Source organism: Tympanuchus pallidicinctus, unplaced genomic scaffold (assembly GCF_026119805.1).
Source record: "Tympanuchus pallidicinctus isolate F22 unplaced genomic scaffold, pur_lepc_1.0 scaffold30, whole genome shotgun sequence".
NCBI classification, from domain to species: domain Eukaryota; kingdom Metazoa; phylum Chordata; class Aves; order Galliformes; family Phasianidae; genus Tympanuchus; species Tympanuchus pallidicinctus.
The window spans coordinates 2,228,478-2,248,203 of NW_026294748.1; the positions used below are offsets into that span (position 1 = coordinate 2,228,478).

Below are 19,726 nucleotides of genomic sequence, written 5' to 3' on the forward strand. Positions count from 1 at the left end.
CAAGCACACCAAAGCAAAACCAGCACAAAGCAACGACCATCTCTGCTCCCTTCGCATCACCAAACTCCCCACTGCTGGAAGGAGGCGCTGGAGATTCGAACAGAAATTATGACAACATTTAGGCTGGTAGAGGTGAGCAGCTCCCACCCTCCTCTCCCACCTCCTCATCTTTCAGAGCAGCCCACGTGGTTTCCTACCTGTGACATTGACTTCCACCAAGCCCGACCGCGTGCCGATGGCATTGGAGGCCTCACAGATGTAGGTGCCAGCCACGCTGTAGGAGATGGGGCCCTTGAAATAGATGGTGTTGTTCTGGATTTCCACACTCCCTGGCAGAGTCCCGTTTGGCCTGGGAGAAAAAAAGATCATGCTAGACCCCCAGGATGGAAAACACGGGATGGAATTCCAGCCTAACCCTGCTCTATCCTGCTGTCCTGCCTGTAGAACTCCTGGTTGATCAGCCAGTGTTAATTGCAACCTCAGCTTGAGTAAAGCAGCACTGATTTACAGTCTGGTCTGCCCATGTCAGGAGAATCAGGTGAGTGTGGAAGTGGAATAATGCAAAACTATGTCTAGAGGTACACAGAATAAATGAACAAAGGCAGATAAAAAAAATATTAAAAGCCTGTGTGTTAGGAAAACGACACACATGGCCTGGTTATTCTTAATTACTGAAGCAAAGTAAAGTAATTACTTCTCTTAGGCAATTAAAAATTACTCAAGTAATTCTTTCCCCTCCTCTCAACAAAAATGTGCCATATTGCTGGCAATTTGTAAGAAACAAAAGGGAATAATGGGGTATAATTACATTTGCAGAGTGCCTAAGTGCACACACACACATTTTGCATGCCTATATATACACACGTATGGCAAATTAGTCACAAAAAGGGGCATTCTTTCCCAGTGCTGACTGAAGAACAGAGAAGCCCAATGTTGGTTCTCTGCCTGTGGGTGACTCAGGGTTCCCAATCTGCAAGGAGTTCCCAATCTAGATCTGGAAACTGCTGTGGGATGCTATGGGAGGCTGCCATCCCTCTAACAGCTCCACTGTTGCTCATCGCCGTCACTCCGCCTTTCCTCTCCATCCTCTTTCAGGTCAATAATCCTATATTCAGTCCTAAGCAACCCACTAAATGTGCAAAAGGGAGAGGATGGGAAATTGGATCGAAGCGCCGTTGGGCTCAGAAACCTGCCCTCGTTAATTCTGTGCTCTCCTCTCCATTTTTCTCCCCACAGGTCTTTCTTAAAGGAAAGTATTGATGCTCCTGGAAACCCTCAAAAGGACAGCAGGCTAAAGGCAGGCAAATGGCCATACAGAGAATTCACAGGACAACTGGCTGCAGTGACAGGGATGCTGGTGCAGTCGGCTGGGTCTGAACATGCTGAGAGCTGCCCAGTGCCCAGGAGCACAGCAAGAGCTCAGGCTCCAGCTCTGCACGTGAGAAACTGCAGGAAAAAGGGATGAAGCCACTTGCCCAAAAGCGGAGAGAAAACCTTGGCATCTCTTCTGCCTCGGGTGCCACCCGGGGTATCTTTGCCTCTAACATCTCCCTAGCAATGTTGAGAGGAACCCAGGGAGCCCCCTTGGAGCTTAAGCGAGCTGGCAGAACCAACAGAGAGAGCTGGGGATGAGAAGCAGAAGAAAGGCAAGAAAAACAACCCTCTTCAGATTTGTATTGTGAACAGTTTGATCTGGAAGGGAAATGAGAGAGAATGTGCCTGGCTCTCCGCAAAGCCATTCTGAGAACCTCTCTCTGACAAACGCCAGCTGAAAAGAAGAAAGCATCCATTTGATCTTCTTTTTTTCTAAAGTCTTGTGAGCACTTATGGAAAAGAGAGGGAGAGAGAAGCACCTCGGGTTCCATCAATTCCCACCTGGCTCCCCAGGCACCCCTCGCTCACTGCTCGCTCCCATTGCTGTGCTCAGCCAAAAGCTGCAGCCCTGGAGGAGGAGGAGGAATTGCTTCTGCTTAATGTCAGATGTGTGGGGATGCAGTCGGCACCGTGGTCCCAGTGGGACTGGGAGCTGACCAAGCAAAGGGATTTCAACAGAGGTTCCTTGGTCCTGTTGGTCCCCTGTGCAGGAGGTGGGAATACTGCAGGTACTTACAGCTTCCATTCGTAGGTGTGAGCTGGGGGGTTGGCATCAGACTTGCATATCAGCTTGACATCTTTCCGATTGAGGAACCAGTTGCCATCGAAGCCCTCGATGGTGACTTCTGGCTCATCTGCAGCGGGATGACAGAGAGAGGGAGAAGGATGGGAAAGGAGGGGATGGCGTTAAGGAAAAGGAACGGGGAGGGAGCAGGAAGAGAGAAGGAGGCAAGGAGGGAGAGAGTGAGCAAAGGAGCGAGATGAAGGGAGGAACAAAGGAACATGGCAGAGGCAACGAGGGAAAGGAGGTATGAGAAAGGGAAACCGTACAATTACTCCAGGCATTCACCCTCCACAGAAAGAGAGCAACCCCCACTTCCCCCCCCGCACCAGACCAGCATCATCCCTTCACACAACTCACTTCCCCAGCCCCTCCAGTGTTTGCTTACACTGCACGTTGAGGGTGATGCTGTCAGTGAAGCGGTCCAGCTGGTAGTTGACCACACACATGAGCTGCTGCCGATGGGCTTCGCGGCTCGGCACCAAGCGGTACCGGCTGATCACCGTGATGGTGCCATTGCTGTTCCGGATCTCCTGAAACTCTGCTTCCCCTTTCAGCTTGGTGTCCCAGGTGACGGTGCTGGGGGGCTTCCCATTGGAGGAGATGCAAGTGGCTACCAAGATCTTTTCTGTCCTGCCCGACTTGGCGATCAGCGGCCGCGTGGTGCCCTCCATCCGATTCGTGGGTTTGGCTGCAAGGAAGTGCAGAAAAGGAGGAGGAGGAGGAGAGAGGAATACAAAGGGGTTACAAAAGCAATAGGAGATATCAAGCACCACTGCGACAGACCTTGTGGTGTATGCAGAGCTCCTGTAAACTGCTAGCGGCTGCTAGACCTGCCCTGGATGTATACATGAAGGAAAGTCCCTTCTTGCAATAGGTTTTCATCCCCATGTTAGTATGGGAAACCCAAATTGAAGAGCAAATGAATCATGCAGATGTTGGGTAGAGCCTGTTCACTCACAGCCTTCTGCTCCAAGGACAAGCTTTACTTGTGTTCAGGATCTGTTGTCTCTCCTCTCTGTTCACCTTACAGACACAGGGTGTTAAAACTCACCATGCCCTTAAGGGACAGGTCACTCTTATTCTACCTGCATTAATAAGATAGCTGGGGTCTGGGAAGAGGAAGAGACATTCCCAAGACAACCCAATGAACCACCTACTCTGGCTTCCCTGCTCTCCACCTCTTTATGGACGACGTGAAAGAGCATGAGAGGTGAAATTCACACCAAAGGCTCAACCTTTGCCCTGAGTTCCCAAGACGGGAGTCTCAGGTTCCTCCAGACCTGTTTAACTGGAAGCAACAGCTTGCACCACGGGATTGCCCAGTAGCTTACCCAGCACTGTGAGGTTCAGCTGACTTTCCCTGTTGCCGGTTGGGAAGGTGGCAAACTCGCAGATGTAAACCCCCTCATCCTCCAACTCGAGCCGAGAGAGCTGAATGGTGCCATCTTTGAAGGAAGGGTTCCGGAAAGTCACCCGTTCTTTGTAGGGAGAGAGGATGGAGACCCCCATGGCAGGGTTGTAAATGGCCACATTCTGCTTGGTGCCGTTGGTGACTTTCTGCCACGTGACCTGCGTGATCTTCACATTGGGGAGCGGGTTGGTGAAGCTGCAGTGCAGGACCACGTCTGTCCCAATAAATCCTGAGACTGTGTCATTGACTAAGACAGTCTGAGCTTGCAGCGCTGCAATGACATGGGAAAAGATGAATATACATACATAATTGGCCTAGAATAAGGAAAAAAAGAACAATTCTTGCATGCTGGGCCCATGAACAACTTCGCTTAGTCACCATGATCAGCCCTAAAGCTCTACAGCTACCAGGTTGGATCAAGAATACTTTCCTTTTGCCTTCAACCTCGGAAGGCATCGCATCATTTATTGTAAGTACACAGAACTTGTGTATCCGTAGGCACACGAAGGCACAGATATTTATCAGCACAGCGTGTCCCAACATATGCTAACACAAACTCAGACACCCATTTAATCCTATTGGAAGTGCACCAGTAATTAAATGAGCTGCAGAGACTGAGGCCTTGATTACAGAGCAGCAATAGCACCCACAGAAGAATGGATTTATGGCAGTGGTCATACACCTTGCATGAGCTACCTGTATGATCTGGGTGGTTTCAGTGGCCTTATTTTTAAGGACTGAGAGTAGGATCCTTCCATCTGGGTTCTGCAGAGGAAGGATGGAAGATGCTTGGGAGAAGCTGTGGCTGTGCTCCCAGCTGCTATTCTGTCTCGTTTGAGTCCTCCCCTGCCAGATGGAGAAAATGTCTCCCACCAGACTGACCCTGAAATTCATCTTTGGCTGCCACTGTGTCTTTCCCTAATCTGTATGTTTAGAGATAATGCACTGATAATTATACAGCCAGTATTTCTATGAGAAATACAAGGGGGAAGGAAGGCGGTGAGAACGAGAAAAGCAGGTTTTGCTCGCTGCTTCTGGCAGCATCTGAAACTGGATGTATTCTGGGAGACAGAGAGGAAAGGGAAGAAAGAGGGGGTAAGGAAAAGGGAAAGAGGTACAAAGAGGGAGAAACATGAAAAGGAAGGGAAAGAAAAAAGGAAATTGACAGCAAGAGAAACAGAATACATCTTTTAGCTGACAGGACGTGAACATGGCCATGGGTGTCCCGTTCCTGCAGCTTCAGTGCTCTCTCCCCTTCTCCTCCCCTGCACACTGAGCCCATGACCCCAAGGACAAGCCTCAGCAACCCAACCCAGCCATGAGACGCCATCAGCTGACCACAGTCAGCAGCAATTAAGACCGAAACTCGGTCTCTGGAGCTTTGTGTGGGCTTGCCCCCTTCCTGAGCCAGGCACTGGGCTGACCCACACCCTACACTGCAGCTGGATGCTGCTGAATGCTTCCCAGTGCTGCTTACAACCACAGCAAAGCACTGGTGCCCTCCTGTGCCTGTGTGCACAAAGCCATCGGGTCCTCAGAGGCCACAGGGCTGCACCTTCCCATCCCACCCAGATGCCATGCATGTCCCACCAGAAGGCAGAGGGAAGGGATGCTCGTGCTCCAGCGCAGTCACTGCTGGATGATGTCTCTCCTTGACAATTGGGGGAGGACGGTCAAGCAGCGAGACCCCACGGAACACCTTTATGACCTGTGACACAGCTGATGGAATGAGGTGCAGAGCAGGGCTGGATCTGGACCATGCAGTGCTAGGATTCCGGGAAAGAACAGGCGGGTGTGGAGCAGGGAGAAGCCTCTGACTTGCTTTGCAGCACAAGCTGCTCCTTCTAGCCTGGAGGTTTGAGCCCACACCTATGGAGGTGCACAGCAGCCCTGCCAAGCAGCCTGCCTCTGAAGCCCTCACAGCCTCCCAAGACATGTGGAAGCTTGCAGGAGAGCAACAGCAATCACGTAGCAGAGGCCCTGGGAACAACCTGCGCCCAGCTTGGGGCTGCCTGGCTGCCTGTGTGCTCAGCACGCTGCTCCTACCTGCACTGCAGCTAAGTGCATTCATTGCTCCCCTCCTCTCCCACACAGGGCTCGTGCTCCCAGGGCTGGGGAGATGGTACCACTGGCCCCATGCCCACATCAGCACCATGACCCCCCCCCACTGGATCCTTGGGACTCCAGTGGAAGAAACCACGTTGGTGGCAGCAGGATGTGGTGACTCCGTGCCTCCTGACAGTGCCAGACGAGCAGGAGACAGGCTGGACCTCACAGAGAGGATGGAAAGCCATCACGTTGGTCACCTTGCTGGGCATCCATAGGACAGGCCAGGATCTCTGGGGTGGGCAAGAAGGTCTGCTTGCAAAGCTATGCAAGCTTGAGGCCAAGGGATGGGCACCCACAGTGCGCCTCTTAAATAACGGTATCAAGCATGCTGGTGGTGCATATCATAAGAAAACCCAATCCACCCCCTCACCTCTGTTACGATGCTCTTTCTTTACGCTATGATTTCCCTGCAAATGAATGAATGACCCTTTTGTGAACTGAGTGCTTGTCCTCGACCTTGGGTGGGAGGAACAGTTCCCAGCTCTGACCTCCCCCTGCCATGGGATCCGTGCCTCAGCACAGACTGTACCGGGACACAAAACAAACTGGGTGCTGATGGAGCTGACCCTCAGCCAGTGAGGTCCCTCCTCTTCCCAGGTGCAAAGTGTCAAGCTCCGGGCTGGGGAAGAAACTGGTGCCAGCAGAGACTGCCAACAGCACGATGCTGCCAGCGCTGTTTTCAGGCCCCTACATGCAGCAGCTTTAACACAAACACATTCCAAACTTTCTAGAGGCTTCAGGGGAAAATAAAAAAAAAAAAAAACAAACCAAAAAAACCCAGCAAACACTGTGCGGAAATCATGTTTCCTTTCCAGGTGACTGAATAACTCATGGCTCTTTTGCAAGATGCTGTAAACTCCTTTTGTTCCGCTCCTCCAAGCTTCCCATCGGGGGAAATAAAGCACCCACTGCTCCGCATTGCTGCAGTAACACCCAAACCTCAGCAGAGACAACGGGTGACATAAAGGGGTTTTGCAAGGTGCTGGATCAGCATCCCGTGCTCTCCATCAGGAGCCAGAGGGCAAACTGGCTGCTGCCATGCTTGTGGGAGCATTGGTTTGCAAGGTGACTGAGCCGGGCCGGCCCTGTTACACACTCAATAATTCATAAGGGCAAACGCATCGCTTATTGATGGCAGCGAGCGTGCAAGCCAGGGCGAGGAGGAGAAAATAACATCAGCAATCAGCCTGCGGAGAGGCTTGGACATATTAAACAGGAGGGGTGTGTGTGTGTGTGCACGTGCACCTTGCTGCTGCTTTGCTGAGTGCTGCGTGTGGTCGACATGGCAGAGGAAAAGCTTTGGGATACACCCTGCATTGCAGTGCCCACCGATCCACCCCGACGGCTCCCGGGGCAGCGGCACATCAGTGGTGAGCTGTGTAGGCTGAAGCTTGCTGAGTTGCAGTTTACTCATTGTTTTATTTTACTTTTTGGTTGTTGTTGTCGTTGCTTGTGTTGTTGTTGTTGTTGTTTTTAAGGTAGAAAAAGCCCAGCTGAGAGCCAAAGACATGTTGGTGCCAAGCACTCATTAGCAGAGACCTCTGGGATGCTACTCCTCCACCTTGGCTTCTGAAGTGGTTTGTGCTGGTGCCTTTCCCCACGATCCCAAGCCCAGATAGTCACTGGGTCATGCCAGGCCTTAGGGGCCCTGTGCAGGGCTCAGGGTGCCTTATGTGGGGCTGGGCACCCTGGGTGTGATGTGCAAATAGCCTGCTGACCCTCCAGGCTTTGCAGAATGCTCCAGTGCCTAAAATCTTAGAATCATTAAGCTTGGGAAAGACCACTAAGATCTAGTCTGACCATCAACCCATCAAAGGCAGCAGATTTTGCAAGCGTGGGATCTGGTTCTTGCCCTTCCCCATAGAGAAAGCTCTGGAAATGATCTCCAAGCACTGTGCTCTGTCACAACCAGCTTCCGATCAATGCCTCTTTGTTAAGCACCATGTGAACTCCACTCTGCTTTGCACAACCTTGCCTCTGCAAGGTGTCTCACCGATTTCTCTCTCCTGTTCCCTGATACTCATCTCACCCCAAGGGCACTGAAACAGCCCTTGGCAGCACTGTGCTGAGCCGCCCTTCGCTGGGGCAATCTCACAGCTGAAGCAAATGTCAGAGGAATGAGTCCTAATAGACTTCACATCACTTAGAACTGAAGGGGATGTGGAGGTCACAGCAGCTGGACCTCATTAAAGGGCAAAGCAATGCATCATGCTCCCACCTATAAAAGACCTTGCACCAAGCACCTCATTCTCAGTTGGTTCCTTGCACTGTGAGCTCTAAAAGAGGCACTGTTCTGGCCTTGGGTTTGCATGCTTTTAGGCAAAGGCACTTCAAGAAGATACCCAGGAACTCTTTGTGGACGGAGAAATGGGACGGAGCTTTTTAGCAATTGGTGAGCTTTGTGTTTGGCTTTTTTTTTCCCATTTTTTTCTCCTCCTGGTATTTCTGAATTCCTATTTCAATCCCTTCCTATTTTTACATGGAGATCAAGGCTTGAAATGAAGCTTTCCCAGGGCAGAATGCAATCAGCCTCCAGCAGCCCAAGGGAACACCACAGGTGTGTTAAGCAGGGTGAGACATGGGAAAGAGGATCCCAAATCCTGGGAGGGGAATTTCAGGTGGCAGGATGCAAAGGTTTGAAGTGGTGCTTGGCTGAGGTGTTGAGGTTAATACCTTGCTTCTTACCAAGGAGAGAGTTGGTATGGATTGCCAGGCACTCAGAGCAGTGCTTGCCTCACCCTGCTTAGTCAGTGCATGCAGCCCGCTGGGAAGGAGTGCTGCCTTTGACTCATGGCCTCTGCTTCCTGCAGCAGCATACTTTTACTGGAAGTCTTTGTCATGCTCTGATTCACCTTAGCCCCCAGTGACTCTCAAAGGGAACAGGAGGGGAGGGCTGCCTTCCCAGAACATAGGAGATGGGGCTGCAGATCAGAGGGCAGCTGCAGGTGGCAATGCTGCATGTGGAAGTTGAAGCTTGGAGGTGGCACTGTGTTGCAAGAACTGCAAGCATCCCTTCCCCCAGCCAAGAGCTCAATGAGCTCTGACAGGAGGTAGCAGCCCTACAATGGCCCAGCTGGCTCTATCCAAATAGGAAATGCAGGGCTCTGTTCTCTAGGTCACTGGTTCTTATCTGGCACCAGTGCATTGTAGCAGTGGGAATATTCCTATCTGAGGACCAGTCAATGCATCGTACTGAGTGAGCCTTTCTAGCCAGCTGGGACAGGATGGGGAGGTGCTTTGGGATAAGGAAGGGTTGCCTTCTCCTGCCCATGCAGCATCTCCTCTTTGGAGAAATAGAATGCAAAGCAGCCTCAGGGTCCACTTGAATGAAAGATCCTTCCCAGAGGGTCTGCTCCGTGGATGCTGCCCTCGTTCTGTGAAGGTTTGGGAAATCTGCTCGTTGAGCCATCACAAAGGCCCTCACTGAGACCAAAGCCAAGGTTGTCCTAGGTGTTCTTCATAGAGAGAGATGAAAGAGAAGCAGATGACAGGGCGAGAGCAGCCACAGATCAAACAGCAGAGCTGAACACCAGACTACTAGCTCTTGCTGTCTGTGCTTCCACCTCGCAAACAGCCCAGTTCCAGCTCTCTAGAAGGGCTGTGAACCTGAAGAGTGGGAAGGGAACAGCCATGCCTCTTTGCTCCTGGCATTCCCTCATTGCTTGCTCCTCTCCCCACTTTCGCACAGCTGCTTTGCTTCACCCTCAAGTCAAGGGGAGGGGAACATGCCCTGTGGCAGGAGCAGGGAGGCTGGCAAAGCAGGGCTCTGGCTGCGAGTGCTGACACAGCACTGGGAAAGGCCTTCCTGCAATAAAGCCACGAAATCCCGTGCTCAGCAACAAAGCACAAAGGCTCTCAGTCACAGTGGAGCAGTCTGCTCCCAGCATCCCAGCATCCCGCCCTGCTGGCACGTCGGCTAATCCCTGGTGAGGCTGCTGGTTCCCACACCTGAGCACCAGGCTGCCTCTGCCTGCTGTGCCCCAGCACTTGGCTGCTCGCTGTGCACCCTGTCCCTCCAGGCCTTTGGGCTGCACCTCGCTCCAGCTCTTTCCTCAGCTCTTTTCCCACTGTGTGCCCTTCCAGTGCGTGGGACTCCCATCTCCTTTTCCTTGTGGCTTTATGTGACTTATCACAGCAGGTCGTGTTTCCTTCCTTTAAGCCAGCTGGTCTCCATCACCAAGGAGCCCCTCAAGCTGCTCTGCAGGGCTTATTTCCTCAATTTGTCTTCTCCAGGTTTCAGCCCTACCCATTATTTCCATCCTTCTTGTATCATCCCAACACCATTACAACCCAGTGCCTGTGCATTTCCTAGCCACTAGTTCATCTTGAATGCACCCAGGACCACAGATCTGCACTGGGAAAAGCAGGTAGGTGGCCAAAGAGCAATGCCTCAAAGCCCTGTGTCACACAGAGTCATTTCTTTGCTGGGAACTTTCCTCGTGAGTGAGGGGAAAAAAAAACAGAAGTTCTCCTGTGTTCTGTATCTCTGTAAGCAAGAGGGAAAGTACCTGGGCATGTTTGATGGCTTGAGATGGGGCTGGATTCGTAGCCAGAGTTAATTCAGAGCTTGGGTGGGGAGGGAGGGCAGGAAAAAGCAGTACAGGAAAATAAAATGTGGAGGGATGGGGAAGAGGCACAGAGTAAGAGGAAGGTAATTCAGCTGGGAATGTCCTGAGACCTTTTGCTGATAGGCTGAGCCCCGAATGGCTGGGTTCATTAAGGTTGGACCACCAATGTCATCTAATCCAACCATCGACCCATCCTCACCGTGCCCTGTGTATGTGGATACTTTTTCTGCTTTGATTCTCCCTTGGATTTCTGCATTACTTTGGATGTCGCTCAAAAAGCCCTAGTCCAGGGCTAAATATTCTCCCTATTGGAGCTCCCCAGGTGCTGAGGAGAGACTTAATGAAGAGCTGTGAAGAGGGGATCAAGATAGCAACCCATAACGAGCCTCATTTCCGAAACGAAGGAACTGGAGTCTGAAGAGATTCAGTAAAAACAAAAATAAAACTCGATGGCACAGGAAGAAAGCATCCAATCCTTCCCTCCCCAGGCTGCCAGCACAGAGCAGGAATAGGAAACGGGAGCATTCAGGGCTCGGCTGCAGTGACTCAACCTTCATCCCGATGGGAACGCGACAAAGCCGAAACTCTGCTGACTCAGGTGTGATGAGGAGCTGCTGCCCCTGCCGGCCTCACCGCCCTCATTCCCTCTGTCCTGACTCAATTCAAGGCCCTTCTACCATCGGGCTCCCAGGGAATTACCAATAGAGGCAAACTCTTTGCTCTAATGCCCAAGATGTGGTGACAGCCTCGTGCCAAACCACATCGGTGGTGACCAAGCCTGGGATTTTTGTGGAGAAGATGAAGATTCTCATTTTTCTATAGTTTAAAGACTTGCTAACCAGTCACAGCTTTCTGGCTGCGGTCTTTGCTTTCTTCTTGTCTTGTCCTTGGGGTCTGTAGTGCATTGCTGGCAATTTCATGAGCTCCTTAAGTTAAGAGAAACATTTTCTACTGTTTCAAGTGGGAATGCCATGCTCTGTGCTGCTATAATTTGTCCGAAGATAGAAACAATTAACATTGTTTTGTGACCAGAAGGAAAACAGAAGTTCTGATGGCTCCTACCCCATCAGAGCTGGCAACCAGGAGTAATCTTGGCCACCAACATTGCATGGCACCCACCAAACAGCAGGGATGGGCACCCTGATGCTGCCTCTGCTCTCTCAAGATGGGTTTCCTCTTCCTTTAGAGGTTTTTTGTCCATGAAAGTGGAAAAGACTCAGAAATCTCAAGTCTGGAAAGAACAACATCCATAACACACAGTGCTCCAGCCTGACTTTCAGCCTGCTGCTCAGCTTTGTTATCAAGCTCTGTGCAGGAAATTCACTTTACATATTCCTGTCCTCTTCCAGCTTGGTGATCTCTGCAGCACATGGGCACCCTGCCTCAGTCCTACCTGCGCCCGCCTGCAGGAGTCGGTCTGCGTGTTTATGGAAAGCGCTGAGTCTTCAAAGGGCTTTTCAGAAGGTAACTAATTAATCCTCACACATCCCAGAGGCAGGTAAGTATTATTACCTCTGCTTTCAGGGATGGGGAAATCAGAGGTGCTGAATGACAAAGAAATGTGCCCAAGGCCACCCAGGCTATCTCACCGGCATGGCTTGGGTGAGATGTGGGGCTCTGCATATTGGGGTGATGATTCTCAACTAAGGAAGCAGCATGCAGGCATTGTAGTGATGCCTTGCAGCCCTAAATAGAAAAGGTTGCCCTTATCTTTATGGCTGGGGAAACTGAGGCATGGGGTGATGAAGAAGCAAGCCTGCTGACGGAGCCTGGAAGAGACGCTAAGCATGATCCACGTTAGCAGCTATGCTGAAGTTACCAAAACACAGCTTGAGGATGGGGACCCTTGGGCTCAAAGCCAGCAGTGGCTGTGGGGAGATGGGCTCTGTGAGCCTCAGGGCTGCAAACAAGCAACAGGACCACCCATAGGGCAGCCTATGCTGACCTCAATCGCAGCATCAGCAGGAGTGAGGGTCAGGCCCCCCACGGGGGGTCAAAATCCTCATCTCTCTGGGAGGTGTGGGGCAGCAGCCTGTTTGCTGGTGGGGTTAAGGGAGACCAACACAGTTATATCCATGCTCAGGGCAGGAGAAAGAGCAGTTCAAAGGGACTTGGGCCAAAGAGGATCCTGCAGGGAGGGGCTTACAGCACAGGGGCTGCATTGCATCTCCATTTGGTCCCACCTCTCCAGGACAAAGCTCACCTATTCTGGGGAAAGCAGTGGTAACTGGGAACTCTGACTTCTGAATTTTATGTTCTTAGTGATTGTAGTGCAAGGGGAGAGGCCAGAGAACTTCTGGGAAGAAAATCTAGGGACTTTCTCATGCTTTATTGTCCCTTCCATAGACAAGGTGGCTTTGTGCTTGCAGGCAGCCCCAGGGTGGACCTGGGCTGGGATGGAGCATCCGGGGGAATTTGATCTGAATGCCCTTGAGGAGGTGGGTTGAAGTGCTCTGAGTGACTAATGGGGGATCCTTATGGTGCAAAGTTATCCCTGCATGTGCATCCTCCAGGCATCTCAGCATCACCCACAGTCCCATGGATGTGTCAGCAAGTCCTACGCTGGGTCGCTGCTGTGCAGGCTGGGCTGGGGGCTCAGCATGCAAATAGAGGAGGTTCAGTATCACTATTTTTTCCCCCAGGCTGGGGGTGTTAGAGCAGGAAGGCTCTAAGGGATATCAGCAACTGTGACAGGAGCTGTGGGCAGCTACAAGCTACTTGAATCTTGATGGCACGCTTCAGTCACGTACTGCCTCTAAATCCCACTGTTCCCAATGTCTAGGTTTATGATACAGACAAGCCAGAACCAAAAACCAATCGCTTCCCTATAAAGATCTATTAACAGGCAACAAGATGGGGCAAGGCAGGAGTCAACATCCCATTTCCAGCCTCAGAGTGGAGAAACCATGCCCAGAGATGGAGGGTTAAATAGCTCAGTTGGCCCTAATTGGCTCATTTCATTGACTTTCATAGCTACTACATTGACTGCTGTTGTAACTGCATCAATGCTGGGCTCCCTGCTTCCTTCCAGCACGCAACAAGCTGTGCTCAGATGGGAGCAGCAGGCTCCAAATTTCCATCCTTGCATAGAGAACCCCATCCTGGGCTGCTCCAGGGGTTGGCTGCTCCCCTGGGACATCAGATCCAAGCTGAAACAGGGGGGCTGACAAAGCTGCCACAAAAATGGCAAGTATGATGGGAGGGGGAACCAAACCTAGTGGAAAACTTCCCGACGCAGCATGTTGTTCTGATTGAAAGAACCATTTGGTCCAAGCCAAAACTATCCACTGGAACGTGCTGATTTTGACAAAACTCAATTTATGAAACAGAAAGGCCCGCAGATAAGGTTGAAATGGTTTGTGCTAACCTTGGAACAGAATGTTTCCTTTTTTCTTTTTTTCTTTTTTTTTGTGGTGTTCATTTTGCCCGCTTTAAATCAAGTTCTCTTTTTATTATTTACATTTGAAGTCTCAGATTTATTTTAGAACGACTTCCTCTGTATTCTCACTTCTTCCAAAGGGAGCACAGCACAACCCCGAGCGGAGCTGCAACCAAAACCAAATGCTTTGGCTGTAAGGCAATGGGACTCTTTGGATAAAGCCAGGCCAATGCTGTCTTTTGAAACTTTGTTTCTGTGCAAATTCTCTAAATGTCAGTTTGTTTCCAAGCAGAAACATGCAGTCATCTCCACGGCCAACCTCTCCAAGAGCTCTTGAGCCCAAAGAGCAAGCTGTTCCTTCTTGCTGGTGCATCTCCCCGCTTGGGCCTGCTGTCAGCATCCCATCCCTTGGTCGGGAGCTATTTGGGGCTGTGCAGTGCATCTCTGTGCTCCCCATCCTCTTCTTGGAGCTGACAGACGGATCTGCTCCCACCCTCCACCTGCCCACCATGCCCACCTCCTCCTCCGTCTGCTGTTTGTGTCTTCCCACTTGCTAACAGTTACCCTTCAGGCTGTTGGAGAGAACGCGTGTTCTTTTCAGATGGAGTGGGGGGAAGAGCAATAACACAAAGCAGACTATGAGATTTCTTAGCAGACACGACAATATGGGCACGGTTCCTGCAGAGAACTGTTTGGGTAGATAAACATCCTAGGCACCTTGCTGCCAGGAACTCTTTGTGTGATCCTGGTGACCCAAGGTGTACAGCCAAAACAAAGGAAGAAACAGAACTGGCACAGGTTGCCCAAGGAGGCTGTGGATGCCCCATCCCTGCAGGCATTCAAGGCCAGGCTGGATGTGGCTCTGGGCAGCCTGTGCTGCTGGTTGGTGACCCTGCACACAGCAGGGGGTCGAAACTAGATGACCATTGTGGTCCTTTCCAACCCAGGCCATTCTAAGATATGATTCTATGACTTGCAGGTGGGATGTGGCCATGGACATACCAACACAGGTTCCTCAATGGCTGTGGACCACTGCGTGACCACCATGTAGATGAAAGGTAAGGGAAGGAGAAGCAGTACAGAATGAACCCACAGGAAATGAGAACATCTCTGCAAAGGGATGGAGTGAAACCAGCGGGGGCTGCCCTTGGTGCTTTCACAAGCTGCTGGTACGGCAGCAGGGCTGAAAACTGCACAGCAGTCGGGGTGTCCCTTGTTTGCCACCCCTGCTCTAGAGCAGCCGCTGTGGGAGCTAACAGCTGTGAAGAAACATCCTCACTTGTTGCTATTGCCAAGGTGATAGATATAACACAGCTGGATGCTCGAGTACCTAAGGAGACAGATGGAAGGATATAAATAGTGCACAGAGAGAGAGGACAAAAAGTCCCATCCTCAGTTCCGTGTAAAGTGACCAGAATAGTAGTGGAGAGGCTTCCAGAAATAACCAGATGAGTACTGAATGAATGCAAATGAAATCTTTAAAAAAAGGAAAGGGGGAAAAAAAAAAGAAGCTAGGGGAAGGGGATCAAAGAGGGCTGCTTAGTTTGACTGAACTGCATTTCTCCCATCAGGGAAGGAGTGCTCGTGTCATCTGGATGCCACGAATGGTTCTAGCTGTGAGATACAGGAATGCTTCAGTGGGGCAGGCAGGGAGAGAAAGATAAGTTTCCAGATAAGTGTCATTAACTCCTATTAGTGTGTGTCAGAGAGTTCAGAGGGTCACCCTTCAGATAAGGGTGGGAGCCCCACGGGCAGCAGATTCCTGTCTGTGCTAAAAGGGAAAGGAGGCAAAGTTTGGAAGAGAGATCCCAGTTGTGGGGATGGGGATGCAGAGAGCAGCACAGGACACGTCCTCCTGGCACAGCATGATGTTGGGCAGAAACAGATCAACTTGCTAATTAGAAGTAAGGCTGGGCACTGAGAAATGGCTGCTTCACTGGAGGACTCGTGCTCAGCAGACTGGCTGATCCAAACGAGGGGAACAGAGCTTCAAGGCACAGCCTTGTGCCCTGCCTGGGTACCCCACAGGTAAAACCTTTCCTTAAGCCTCAGAACAGAGTGTTTTCCTGGTTCTGGTGGGGCAGCAGCCCTGGGGCTTTGCTTTCGGTCCGTGACAGGAGGAACAGATCCTTGGGGCTGAACCTCCAGCAGATCAACAGCACGGTGAGTATCCAGTCCACAGGTGATGGAAACAGCTCAAGAGGATGGGAATGCTGCGCCCCAAAGGGAAAGGAAAGGGCTTCATTTAGGGGTGTGACACCTTCCTCAGGAAACAGCTCATCAGAAGGAAATGACACCCCTGAACTGGAGAATAGCTGCTTCTTTGCAGAGCTGAAGGCAACCTGAAAGGCCAGCCTGATCCCATCCCTGCGGCTGCTCCCAGCGCCAAGGGAAGGACTGGGGCAGCAATAGGAGCCTAAGAGGAAGTTTACAGTGATCTCAGAGCAGTGAGTGTGGCTTTTCCTGCATCCCATAGGGAAGGAACAGCTCATGGGCCAGCCTGCATGGGGCCCGGGGGGCTGACATCTCACTGGCACAGTGTAAATCCAAACTAATTGCACTGTTTGCTCTGGGAATGCTCCCAATGCACTCGGCATAACTGAGAAATACTCCAACCTCTCCCACTGCAAATGCGCTGCTCTTCCACGTCCTTTTAGCTAGGATCTGTGTTGGTTTTTTTTGGTTGTTTTTTTGTTTTGTTTCCTCTCTTATCTCATGTTCCTTTTCCTTCCATTGTCCTCATTCTAGGAAACCAGAAAAAGGCAGGCAGATTCGAGATTCTGCCTTCGCTCTGTTCCATGAAATCCTTGCATCCTTCAGACTTGCCTTGCAGCTAACGAGCGCTCCGGACCAGACGATGAGGTAAGGGTCCCTTGGGCAGGAAGGCAAGCTATCTGCAGGCAGCTGTTGGGCTGCAGGGCGAAGCCATTTTAATTACCTGGCAGCAGAGCACCAGCTGAAGAATGGTCAATGTGTAAAGCAAGCGGGGCTGGGATGCCTGCAGAAGGCTGCCTGCTGATCTTGGGCTAGATTAAATTCCTCTGTGAGGGCTGACCACAGCTTTATGGCAGTGGGTTGGGTTGGGGCAATGCCTGTGTCCCCAAAGCAGGGCAACTGCACCCTAAGCAAGACCTGTGACTTCAGCAGGAGCTGAAGCTGTTGCTTTTCCATCCTTAGCATTGCAGAGGGCAGAGCCCACCTCCTCCAAGTTCCAGATTTCCAAGACCCCATGGGTTGTGTCATCCCCCAAAAGGGGCACTGCTGGACCACGTGCTGTGCTTAGAGTTCAGCACAGCGCCTGGCCCCCTACAACCCAGGTCCTACTGTACCCCCAGCAGGTTGCTCACCCCTCTATCTGTCCCCATGCAGCCCTGGGCTTCGTGCCTCCTTCCCTGCTCTCTCCCACGGGATCCAGGGGCTCCCATTCTCCTTCTCCTCCATGCAAGGAGCCGCACCCCGAGCCCATCGAGCTCTGACTTGCTGGAACAGCTTGGGCTGGTTATGGGCAGGACATGCTGGAACCTGCTTCCTCCTCCTGGCCCTTGGAGCACCGACACGTAGGCTGCTGGGCACGTTGGATGCAGCTGTGCACTGCGGGATCCAACCCTCAGACTTTGGTGTGGAAAAGGTGCAGGTCTGTGAGTCACCTGGATTCAGCAGGTTTCTGCTGCCTTCCCTTGCTCTGGGGGTGGACAGGGTCTCTGGGCTCTGCTCCTGCCCCTCCTGCTCCAATAACCCCAGATGGGAGCTCACATCAGACCCCAGGGCAGATGCTTGTGGCTGCAGCCGTTGGATCCCCCATAGCCAAGTGATGGGGACATCCTGGTGCCATCTGGTGTCCTCTGGTCCCAGTGCTGTGGCAATGAGGTCAGGGGAAGTGCGTGCTGCACCACTGCATTTCAGGGCTCAGTACAAATATTTCTGGCTTGCACAGCTACAAATCCCCCCCTTAAAAGCCATGTTTTTTTCTCCAATCCAGCACAAGCATCCTAGCTGGGCTAACACATGGGCAGCTGCCCCCACCGCTTCCCCCAGCGGAGCTCAGGCAAGCACAACACAATGCATAATTAGGTTAATGAGCTAAGCACGGATTTTAATTGGGATTCCCTGATTTACTGGTCTGTCTCCTCCTTTTGTTTTACTGCTGGTGAAGGTTCCTAAAAGCTGCCCTTGCTAATGGCTCTGATATCAGAAAGGTCTTACGGATCTTTAATTGTATTTAATCATCAAGGTAATTAATGATCCTTGAGCAAAATGGAGATTGCATCTAGAGGAGTTCCAGTCTTGCCCTTCAGCTTCTGTTGTGTCTGGGCAAAGGCATCCTGCAGACATGTAGGAAGTGGGGGGGAGGAACAGGGAAAGACAAAGGGATGAGAGGGGAGGCATGGGAAGGGAAAGGGTTGGGAAAAGGGCTTGAAGATGGAGAAGGAGCTGGATGCAGGAGAGGGGAGTGGAGAAAGGGAAACAATCCTTTCCCATCACCTTATAGGAATGCTGTGATTGATGTGATGGAGAGAATCCTCAGCCACAGGTGCAAGGAGCCTCATGTCCTCCTCTTCCTCTGCTGCTCTTATTGGCTACCATGAAATGCCCAGCTCTGCCATTGCTGAGGGTGCTTGGTCACCCCACACCTCCAGCCCTGCACTCATGCTGCAGCAGGTTCATTCTCGTAAGCCAGAACCACCTGTTTCTGCCATTCCCCTTTTTCCATCTCTGCTTCCCTCTGGCACCGTTTCACTTCAGGAAGACATCTCCTAAGCTCAAAGCCTTGTGAGGGAGCAGCAGCAAGCTGCAGCACGTCTCCAGTCCCAGCCACAGCCAACGTCTTCATCTCTCCCAGCGTGCCCAGAGCCGGTCCGACCAGCACCAGCTGCCTGCTCTGACTCGCCCCAAAAATGCAGCTTCAGTCAAATGGCAGCAGGGAAGCAAGCAGGGCCATGGGGTGAGTCCTTATGGCATGGGACCTACCGGGCCATGCACATCATAGGCACAGGGCTGTGCTGGCTGGCTCCCAGCCCCCTAAGCTCAAGAGGTGATTTGGTAGAGAGGAACCATTGCTTTTCCCTCCTGCAGCTTCAAGGGCGAAACGTGGTAACTTTGGTGCAGGAGCCAAGGAGCAAAGCTTGGTGGGGGTGATGCTCAGGTTTGCACAGGGGAAAAATGCAGCAGGGCCCATGAACAAGGCTTCCTCTCTGCTTCCTTTTCTAGTGGGTTTTCTGCAGCAGAGCACAAGGAGGCCTGGCACAGTGCTGGAAGGAACTTGCTCTTATGCTGTCACTGCAGATCAGCCATGCTGCAGCTCCAGCTGGGAGCCAGGTGAGCTCTGGGAGCCATGAGTTGCAGAGAGGAACTGGTGAGCTGGGCATGCGCTGCCAAGTGAGCAGAGCAGCAGCTCTCAGTGGAGCAGCCCAAAGTGATGATGGTGCAGGTTTGGGGGCTGAGCTCCTTTCCAGATATGGCTCTCCTTGGAAACCTGGGGCTCCCATACCATGAGAAAGGACCTACGTTGAGCTGGTTGGGCTGGGAACCTGCCCCTTCCTGCTCCAGAATAAACCTCCTTGCCAAGCAGGTTTCAGCTTGCTGGGGCTGTCAGCTTGGTGGCTCTCGCTTCTAGTGGCTTTTTTTCCTTCTTTATTGCCTACATATCCACCCCAGGGCTTGAGAAAAGGCTGCCTCCTTTGCAGCATTAGCAAACGTGGCAATTTTCCCCACTCAGAGTATTTCATACCTGGGCTTTTTTCTCCCACGCTCACTCCTCATCCCATAGAGCTGGCCTACCAAAACTAAGCAAATAAGGACACGAGGTGTGAAATACAGGGAGAGGCACAGCAGGGAGCTGCAGACGAAGGGGTGCCACAAGGAATAAGGGATACCGAGCAAGTCAGTGTGCTGCACAGAGAACAGGAAGGGAGGAAGTTGCAGCTGCTGTGTGCCTGCCCATAGCAATGGGCTCTGGGAAGCATTGAGAGAAAGGGAGGAAGGAGAGGGCTGAAAAACTGGGATGTGCTGGGGTTTATGGTGTGCTCAGTGCTGCTCCCCTAGATCATGTTAATCATCTGTTACCCCACCATGCTGCTCCCTGTCCTGGGAATTGGCCATGC

At 51.8% G+C, this 19,726-nt stretch overlaps 2 protein-coding genes across 3 annotated transcripts in view; one reads left to right on the top strand and one right to left on the bottom strand.

Annotated features, from left to right (window-relative positions):
- NHERF4 (NHERF family PDZ scaffold protein 4) overlaps positions 1–19,726 on the top strand; it is a 312,400-nt gene that overhangs the window by 195,088 nt on the left and 97,586 nt on the right. The gene's annotated exons all lie outside the window — the stretch shown is intronic.
- Positions 1–19,726, bottom strand: part of NECTIN1 (nectin cell adhesion molecule 1) — a 70,508-nt gene that overhangs the window by 33,918 nt on the left and 16,864 nt on the right. For both annotated transcript variants that reach the window (XM_052697285.1, XM_052697286.1), the window contains exons 2-5: positions 3,490–3,840; positions 2,544–2,846; positions 2,111–2,228; positions 198–349 (exon numbers count right to left, since the gene is read on the bottom strand). In XM_052697285.1, coding sequence (XP_052553245.1) covers positions 198–349; positions 2,111–2,228; positions 2,544–2,846; positions 3,490–3,840 — 924 coding nt within the window. The remainder of the gene's footprint in view (positions 1–197; positions 350–2,110; positions 2,229–2,543; positions 2,847–3,489; positions 3,841–19,726) is intronic.